Below are 9,976 nucleotides of genomic sequence, written 5' to 3'. Positions count from 1 at the left end.
TATTTGGTAGTTATTATTATTATTATTCCACGAAGAGATTGTCGTGGCGTCTCGTTCAGATCGAACTTCGAGGGCACGTTACAAATGGCTAAGGAAAGACACGAGAGGATAAAAACAGATGACTTCTATGCTAAAACAGAGGACATATGCCAAAATTGATGACGTCTATGCTAGAAAAAACAACACCTATGCTAAACCAGTAATATCCATGATAGATTAGATGACGGCCAGGCCTAAGATTCAAAGGCTCTACGGAAAAGTTCGGTTTTTAGGCGTCGACGAAACAACGGCAGCGAAGAAGCAGATGTCACCGATGCTGGCAGACCATTCCATGTTCTGGCCGCAGCGACCGGGAACGCTCTGTCGCTGACGGTGGACAGACGTGAGGACGGGACGACGAGGTCAGCCTTCGACGAGGAACGCAGTCGCCTTCTAGAAGGCAGATCCGACACGCGCCGCAGGGCTTCAGCGAGATAAGGTGGTGCTAAACCATAGAGGCAGTGGAACGTCAGAACAGCGACTTTAAACTGCGTGCGCTGCTGGATGCGCAGCCAGTGAAGGTCACGCAAAATCGTTGTCACGTGGTCGAATTTCCGCCGGACACAAACGAGTCGCGCGGCAGCTTTCATTACGAATTGCAGTTTGTTAAGTGCCGTGATGGGAAGTCCGTAGAGTGTGGCATTGCCATAGTCCAGTCTAGTCAGCACAAGCGCCTCGAGGGACAGCGACTGACGCTACGAATTCGCCGCAGGATACCAAAACAAGCAGCGGTTACTTTGGCGATGTGGTTGTTCATAGATAGTTCTGAGTACAGCTGAATGCCGAGGCTGCGCACAGAGGATGCAGGTGCGACGAACTCGTCGCCCACGCGCACAAGGTTGGCTGGAAGCTGATGTTGGCGCCGAGCGGTTGCGAACCAAATAAATTCAGTTTTCGATGCATTGAGCTGGAGCCGGTTGGAACGCATCCAGTCTGAAACGGCGTCCATGCAGGCAGACATCCGGACTTGCAGCGCTGCAGCGTCCGCCGGCGCACAGTAGCCATAGATTTGGGTGTCGTCGGCAAACATGTGCGGATTCAAGCTGTGTGAATTAATTATGTGCAACACGTCGGCAGTATATAGCAGGAAGAGGATTGGGCCGAGGATCGAGCCCTGTGGTACGCCGCAGGTGACCGTCGATGGGGTAGAAGAGGCGAGCCCGCGACGAACACATTGGAGTCTATTGTTGAGGTAAGACTCGAACCACCGCAGCACCGAAACGCGCTGGCCATACGATACGTCTAGCCAACGCAACAAGGTGGCGTGGTCGACCGTGTCATATGCAGCGGAAAGATCGAATAAAGCCAGTGCCGCAATGTTGCCGCGGTCGACCGCCTGCAGAATATCCGAAAGAACCTTCAGCATGGCGGTCTCCGTCGAGTGGTGACGACGGTATGCAGACTGGAGGCGAGGCATGAGACCTGACTTATGAAGGTAGTTATTTAGCTGCCGTGCCACAACGCGCTTGAGAAGTTTCGATAAAATCGACAGGTTGGAGATGGGTCGACACGAATTTGGGTCTGATGCGTCGAGGTCCGGCTTTTTGAGAAGCGGCGTGATGTAAGCGGATTTGAAATTCTCAGGGACAACGCCGTCAGCGAGGGAGCGGTAGAACAGTTCAACCATAAATGGTGCTTGGCTGGCAACCTTCTCCCTAAGTAGTTGCGACGGCAACAGGTCGCTGGCGCACTGCTTGTTAGGCAGAGCGCGCACCGCAGTGGTGACCTCATCCGCTGTGACGCAGGTGAACTCGCGTAGCACACAGTTGTAGGGGCATGGCGTAAAGGTTGCAGCGGAGTATCGGCCGACGACGCGCGTACAGCTGAAGTTTTGTTTTTAAAAAACGTATGGAATTATTCCGCGTTCACGTAGCCCGAAGCATCCGCACGACCTCGCCGCATTAGCCTATCCAGCGAACGCCACAGCGCCCGAGGGTCGCCGCGCTGTGCGTTAACTCTTATACTCCAGAATGACTCCCTCTTGGATCTAAGAAGGTTGACATGGGCGCGCCGCGCCTCCCGCCAGTTGCACGTCGCTTTAGCCCCAGCAGCATGATCGTTACGTCTGCTCCCGCGATGGACAGCCTGCTGGAGCAGCCGAACACCACGCTTCGAGGCGCGTCATTCGTCATCAAACAACGGGTCGGAGGCTCTCTGGGGGACACGAACAGTAAGTGCAGGAATGAGATCGTCGAGCAAAGATGTCAATTCGATGTCGTAGAGTTTTGTAAGATCATCCACTGACAGCTCCGACCATGAGTCCGGCCGACCAAGTCGGGACGACTGAAGTCTCCTGCTCAAAACATCGCCGTCGAGATCGCGCCACGGGCGACAGGTGACGGCTCTGTACGTCAACGCAGGGCGAACACATGTCACCATCCACTGAAGTAGTCGGTGGTCAGATGTTACGACTTCGATGATGTCAACGGGCAGAAACTGAATGTCGGCACGCGTGATGACAACATCCAGCAACCCGCCAAGGTCATGGGTTGGTAAGGTAACGTGACAGACCATGCCGAAGGCAGACAGCAAATCGTTCAGCTGACGCGCCCATTGGTCGTCGGCACGATCCAGTCGAACATTAATTAAAATCACCAGTGATAAAAACGTGATCGGTGAGGGTCACAAGTCTAGTTAAAACATCGCTTAATTCAACAAAAAAATCACGTGCGACAGCAACTGATCCGGGACGATAGATGACGACAGCAACACACGCGAACGAGCCGCAAACTGGCAGTTATGAATGATATAATTGAAAAGGATTATAGATACGAGGGCATAGAGCCTATATGCAGGTGCTATATCGGAGCACTTACCTACAATGCCCAAAGTGTGGAGAAATGCAGGGAACCTGACGTAGATTATAGTTTTGTTAAAATACCGAACACTCTGCGTAACTGATACTCACGCAGGTTGTAAGATGGGAGGATTGTGGTTACGAGGACAGTTATTCCGCAAGGAGAGTCGGTGACGCAAGAAGCCACGTCCAGTTCAGCTATAAAAATACCTCTGTAGGTGCCATTGTCTTGAGGAAAGAGGTGGACGTTCGATGCTGCCAGTGGGACTGCATGGCACGAACAAAGGAATTAGTGGATTTGATGACTCATGAATTGGTGCATTTCGTGCTAAGATCTTGGGAGGGACAAGCTGTGTTCGGCAGCTTTGAAGTGATCGGTCAAGGTCTCTAGGAAGCTTCGTTGCTTGGAGAAAGCTGTGACCAGAACTTTGCGTCGACAAATGTCAAAGAAATTACCTTAGAAATGAAGAGTGCTTCCAAAAATAACTTCAGAAAGAACTTTGAGTAACATGTTTTTCATTTCAAATCGGATGAAAGACATGACACTGCATGCAGATTGAACTGCCTTGCGCCGACACCAAATAGTAAAAACAACAAAACGGCGCGCATCATCGGCCAGTGAGAACATGCAGATATCACATACTAGAGCTCATCATAATAGAGATCAAGGGTTCATCATAATAGAGATAGAGGGCGCGTAATAATAGAGATATAGAGCACATCATAATAGAGATCAAGGACCTCATTGATGATGAAAATGGTTGTGTGTACTAATATTTTTAATTTCAATTAAGCTCCGAATGTCTTTTTCAAATGTGGATTTATGTTATCTAATAATAATACGGGAAAAATATTCGATCATAACTTATAATTGTCGTGCACGTTGAATTACCTTCAATGATTTCATTATGGTTAGTTGAAGCGTTGAATAGAAAGATTATTTATAAAACTCCGATTAAAGTTTTAAATAGAAGCAAGACGACTTAATTAAAAAACTGGTGTCATGCACGAAGATGGAAAGAATGAAGAAAATTCTTTTATGTCGACACCGCACCCTAGGCGAGACTTCACCATTATATGCGGACTTATGACTTTACTTGAGATTCGTTTGAAAAAAAATTATTCGGTTATTTCACCTCGGTCAGTGTGTGCTTTATTTCCCTGCCAACGGGATCACAGGAGTGTCGAGTGTGGAGTAACGAATCGTGTTAAAAATATGAGAAAAAACATGGTTTCTTAACAGTGACTTGTTTTCCGAAAGAGAAGGTTAGCTGGAGTCGTGAGAAAGAAGCTAGACGGATTTTGTCCTATTTGGCAAACGGTAATTGCATCACGAATTATTGACAACTTACTGGCTGATTGCGGCATAAATTCTGGCTGAAAGACAGCTTGGACGACATTCACGAGCTGGTACAGCTTCAATGCGGTGTTCTCAACAGTAACGTTGACGTAGGGAGCAGCGCCTGTTGAAGATTTTTTTTAATATCTCATAAATAAAGGTAAGCTACTAGCGAGAAATGCGGTTAGCATGGCCAGTACACGACAATACAAAACATCATACATATCCGCGAATGTCCTGCTTGCCTTCTAACCGCGCAAGTTGTGCGCATTAGTTAGTCGAGCGAGAATTTGCCAATTTTCTGCTCGTACAGTCACACGCACTCTGCCAAATGGAAGAGCTAAGAGCTTGGACATATGAGGTTTGTCAAACCTGTTTTAAGCGATCAATCACCAGTTTAATGAAGTACGCCAAGGCTGTACCATATCACTTTGCGGTTAGAGTATCATGTCCAGAGCTGGGCAGCGCTACTTTGAAATGTAGCGGCGCTACCGCTACCGCTACATGCTGTAAATGTAGCGGGCGCTACCGCTACCGCTACACCCATTAGTATGTAGCGAGCGCTACCGCTACCGCTACAGTAAAATGTAGCGCCGCTACATTAGCCGCTACAATGCCCAAAATCATTGGAAATCTCTAAATATTTATTGTTCTGCTATTGGGATTTACTCATAACATTTAATGTTAATAAAATATTTTCAAAACATATCAATGCAACTTTATTGCCCCCAGCGATGGTTTTATCACCCAGATCTGTTTTTTAACCTCTCCTGGCTTTACGTCTCGGACAAATTAGCGGCCGGACTCGCGGCCGGTCTCACGGCCAATATCCAAATTCTATGATCAAGGAATATCTCTCAAACTAATGAACTTAACTCGATGAATCTTGGTACACGTATTCAATAGGACCTAACAATAATTTTAATTACTAGTGAAAATTGTTTGAATTTTGCCATCGTTTGTTTTTGCCATTGTTATATGGCAATACGGGCCGAAATTCACAGTGATCAAGTAATTTCTTCCAAACTACTGAAAATATTCGAACGAAATTTTGAATTCACAGTTTTAACTACCGAACGGTAATGTTTAGCTCGTGAAAATTTTTTCGATCGTGCCTTCGTTCGCGAGTTTTTTTTATTTCACTTTTATTCGTGATATAAACAGCAATACGTGCTTAAATTCGCAGTAATCAAGAAATTTTTTCGAAACTTCTGAACAGATCTGAACAAAACTTAGTATTTAAATACCTAACCTCAGCAACGGTGATGTTTACAATTTTTTCGTTTTGCCTTCGTTTGCGAGTTATACGGCTATACGTATAAGGCTCTTGGTCAAACCGGCCGGTAGAAACTCCGGTCGTTCCTTCTATATCTGTATAGCTTGCGAACGAAAGCAAAATAGAAAAATTGTCAAGAGCTAAACAAATTCGTTGAGAGGTTAGGTATTAATATACAAAGAATCCTCGAGATCTGTTCTGTAGTTTAGAAGAAATTTCTTGATCACCGCGAATTGAAGTTTCAAATTACCCGGAGAGACGGGCCGAATACAAGGAAATGTGAAATCAAGAATGACGGTTGAATGAAAAAAAACTCGCAAACGAAGGTAAAATCAGAAAAAAAACTTTATAAGCTAAAAAATCGCCGTTTGGTAGTTAGGAATGTATATTCAAAATTTCGTTCAAATCTGTTCAATAGTTTGGAAAAAATTCTTTGATCACGGCGAATTTCGGCCTGTTTCGCCATGTACGCGTAATCACGAATGAAGGTAAAATTTAAAAAATTACGAGCTAAACATCACAGTTAGGTTCTGATGAATACGTGTTCCAAGTTTCATAGAGCTGCGTTCATTAGTTTGGGAGATATTACTTGATAATTGAATTTGGAGATTGGTCGTGAGACCGGCCACGAGTTCGGCCGTAAATTCGCCCGAGACGTCCTAGGTTTCCAGTGCTGAAACAGTTAAAACAGCTGAAAAACATATTGGTTCACTAAATGGGGTTCTATTTGTGAAATACACACTTGTGTTTAACCTGTATCTTTTAAAATTTCAGCGTAATAAATTTCAAGAAAGAAGCATATGTCTGTAGGGGGCGCTAGAAATTCACTAGGGAGCCAAAGGGAGCGCCAGTGAAAATGTTTGGGAACCACTGACCTAACCGAACTAGTACGGGTTAGATACAGTAAATAAAAGTTACACTTTTTTATGTTTTACCTTCCCTCAAAGTCATAAGACTTTGGTCTTAAGACTTTGAGGTCTTAAGATCTATATGCGAGATTAGGGCATATTGTAAGGGGTTGTGTTAGAAATGCATCGGGACAAACTTATTTACGCAGTAATATCATTGGTCATTCGATACACTTATCGGGACTCACATATTTATCGGACAGCAATATCACAGGTCAATCAATTAACGTCTAGGGACACACCTATTCACTACACAGTAATATACAATTTAGGTTTTGGGACTCTTTTGTTCATATCACAGTCATATCACAGGTCAATATTAATGTATGGAGTCTCACTGAAAGGAACACTTGAAGGAGTTCCGTAGGAAATACTGGAGTTGGTCACGTAAATGACTGGTTCTTCCGTCGAACAGGAGCAGAGTTTCTTGCCAAATCTGTATGCTGTGCAGGTTCCATTGAAAGAAAACCCAGCCATGTCTGAAAAAAAACAAGTAGTTTCTCACGAAATGTGTTTACGGCTATCAATTTTTGAGAAAGTGGTAGTTACTGGGAATTTGAAATTTGTGTCCTCGAGCGTAAGATATTCCTGCATGGTGAGCGTCCGCGGGTCATTGAAAAGCCCCTCAGCCGACGGAATTCTTTACAGTTCAAAGGATTAGGTCAAGCCGCGTCTCTCGAAGGTCCTGCACGCATGAGCACAAATATGAAGCTCATAATAATTTGACAAATGTTCATTATAGCAAATTGTAACTTGGATCACGAATCAACAAAGAATGAATTGGTGCAACTCTGTGACTTCTGACCAAACAATGTGGACTCTGCGGAAGTGCCGAAGTTACAAAGGGACCTTAATTTCAAACAATTCTTCAAGACCACAGTGTAAGCACAATATTCACCTTCTAAGGCGGCCTGCCTCGCGCACTGCACCACATCCGTTGCTGACATCCTTTTAGTCACATTTACGGCAGCGGTCACCTTGAGTGTTGAGATCGAGAAGCGTCGGTAAGTCTGCAAGAAGAAAGCAAATGAACATCAAGCCTACATATACAGGGTGGGCCAAAAGTCACTGACCCTTTTTATTTGCTGATATATTTTATATTTCTTAATATTTTTTATTTTCTTAACATTCTTACTTCATTCGGTTCCTGGAAAATAATTATGGTGAAACTTGATACCGTCCAACGTACAAAAATTGTAAAATTTTACTTCTAAAATCAAAGCTCAATAATTCAAACTCAAAGAGCTTATCGAAAGCATTTTGATGTGAGAGACAACAACCACAAGCAACCACAAGATTGCGCCATCAAGCCGCAATCTTTAATAGAGCTAATGGAAAACATCACTAGAAAAGTAAGAGAAATAAGCCCAGTAACTTTGGAGAAAGTTATGGTAGAGATAGTCGAAAGAGCTGCAATTTATGAAGCACAAAACGGAAGACATATGCAGGATGTTATTTTACACATTTAACGATTAAGTTCCTAAAGTTTCCTAAAAGTAAATTTGTGATGATGATAAAATAATGTTTGTGATAGATCTCAATTTCCATCGCCTTGACCTATGATACTAAAATTTCATGCATATAACTGTTAGTATAAAAAGTTATCTAAAATTTAAGTCGTTCAGTGACTTTTGGCCTATATTGTATAATTATCTATCCACGAACAAGCTGAGCAAAAGTCTCCAGCAAAATTGGAGACGTAACTCGTGCTTTTATTGAGGAGACGTATCCAAATTACTGCGTACTGAAGCGCAGATCCTTAGTATCCTTAACATTTGTTCCGCATGTAGCAATCCCAGGCAACGATGGAACGCCGCCTCTGACTATCGCGCATCCACCCTTATTTGGGCCAGCTGATGCACGATGCTGTTGCTTGCTTCTAGCCGTCGCTAGTAGTGCATGGGCAGTCGATCACGGATTGTGCCCAGGAACACGTCCCGTCGTTTCATAAAGGTCTCCAGGGTGAACTCCATGAAGCGATTCGTTCCTGGTAAACTCAGAGAAGCGACTCGTTAGTGATCTCTGCACGGATCGTGAACGAGTCTCTTCTCTTCGATTTTCGAGTTGTTAAGTGCCAAGTAGCGGTACTCCATTCCAGATCTTCCAGTACCACTGAATCTCAGAAACTTTGATACCACTGTATCAAAGAACCCGTTGAACTACATGTTGTTCACTTGGGCCCAGTCATATATTGCAGAGAGGTCTTCTTGCAACCTCTCACAGTCCGTCCTGTCCATGATGGTCAATAGTATCCTAGTGTCGTCCGCGAATGACGATGCATGACTGAAGCTCTCAGTGAAAGAACTAGGCTCCTCGAAAATTATCGACTATTTGAGACAAGACTAATTTAAATTCCAAAAGCCCACAGTCAACATCATCCCCAACGACGCCTTCGTTACCATGGATAGATACACTACCATAAAAAAAAAAACAACCACCGCCAAAAGCTGAAACAATCCACATTTTAACATCCAACCCCATCATGACCCCTCAATCAACACTAAAGATACTGCCCAACAATACTGATACAATGTCCAACACTGGCATAATAATAAATTTACATTATCAAATATTTCTAAGACATGGATCCAGGCATCATTCTTAATAAAGATCACGCAATCACCTACAATAACACTTTATTAAAAAATTCAATAACAACCTCCATAGCTGCAACAAAGATAACACAATTCACTCCGGTTCTGACATAGCAGTAAAAGGCCATATTCCATACAAACTACGTACACGACAACTTCCATACAGATAAGCTCGCAATCACGGTATATAACCAACAGAGACCCAGCACAATAGAAACTATACATGCAATCCACCCCGCATGGACTACATCAACATTGACTTCCATGCACACCCTTTTGAATAGGACTCATCCCGTATGCCTCCTCGCAGAAACACACGCAAAATACACAACATTAGGAAAAGAGTTGGAACCTCCAACCACATAGGAAGACAAGTGCACTCACTAATATGTCAACGCAAATGTATTCACATCGGCTCTTACTTTCTAACCTTCATCACCCACAACTGCACAACATCACCTAAAGAGTACTATAAAACAATAAAGCATACCACAACAAACACATACAGCCCGGACCCATCACACCATCAGACCACATTCCATAATAGCCCCTATATCTGGAAATCCCATGCAAATACCCTTGCGTTTTCGTAGATCCATTCCACAGAGCAAACTGTACACAATACAAACAAGCATTATGACAACACAGTACCCACACAACTTGATCCTACACTGGAAGAAATATAGGCACATACTTAGATAACTGGACAAAACATATTCAGAACGCCACCGATACCTCAATCACTACAATTAATGACACACCGCATTATTTCCGGCATCGGACTAACCCACGAAACATTGCTCATTCAAACACAATACCAAGCAACTCACCAATACATTCACACCCACGTTCCATCGCTAGAGCTCAACAGACAACTCATCGCCATAAGTCAGCAACTACCGACAACATACAGACGTATCCAAATACAAACATGGTAGAACGTCATTAGCACATAAAAAAACACAAAAAGATTCCCAAAAATTCTGTTCATCCCTATAACACATGATAGGTTCCAACACCAAG

At 43.8% G+C, this 9,976-nt stretch overlaps 1 protein-coding gene across 1 annotated transcript; it reads right to left on the bottom strand.

The window, feature by feature from the left end:
• Positions 1-2,882: 2,882 nt before the first annotated feature.
• Positions 2,883-7,364, bottom strand: LOC108682725. Its single transcript, XM_018171958.2, has 4 exons — positions 7,258-7,364; positions 6,698-6,838; positions 4,189-4,299; positions 2,883-3,103 (listed from the first exon to the last, which is right to left on the bottom strand). The coding sequence occupies exons 1-4, from the start codon at positions 7,304-7,306 to the stop codon at positions 2,901-2,903; spliced, it is 504 nt and encodes a 167-aa protein (XP_018027447.1). The 5' UTR covers positions 7,307-7,364; the 3' UTR covers positions 2,883-2,900.
• Between the last annotated feature and the right edge of the window lie 2,612 nt (positions 7,365-9,976).

The sequence above is a fragment of the Hyalella azteca genome, unplaced genomic scaffold (genome assembly GCF_000764305.2).
Source record: "Hyalella azteca isolate HAZT.00-mixed unplaced genomic scaffold, Hazt_2.0.2 contig13700, whole genome shotgun sequence".
In the NCBI taxonomy this organism is placed as follows: Eukaryota; Metazoa; Arthropoda; class Malacostraca; order Amphipoda; family Hyalellidae; genus Hyalella; species Hyalella azteca.
This window is presented reverse-complemented; position numbering and strand designations above follow the sequence as displayed.

Excerpts from the sequence above, each read along its gene's own strand:
- LOC108682725 (XM_018171958.2), bottom strand. The coding sequence starts at position 7,306 with ATGTCAGCAACGGATGTGGTGCAGTGCGCGAGGCAGGCCGCCTTAGAA. Across the intron at positions 6,839-7,257 it reads GAGGCAGGCCGCCTTAGAAG|ACATGGCTGGGTTTTCTTTC; the intron begins GTGAATATTGTG and ends GTTTTTTTTCAG. Across the intron at positions 3,104-4,188 it reads ATTTATGCCGCAATCAGCCA|TCCCACTGGCAGCATCGAAC; the intron begins GTAAGTTGTCAA and ends CGTGCCATGCAG.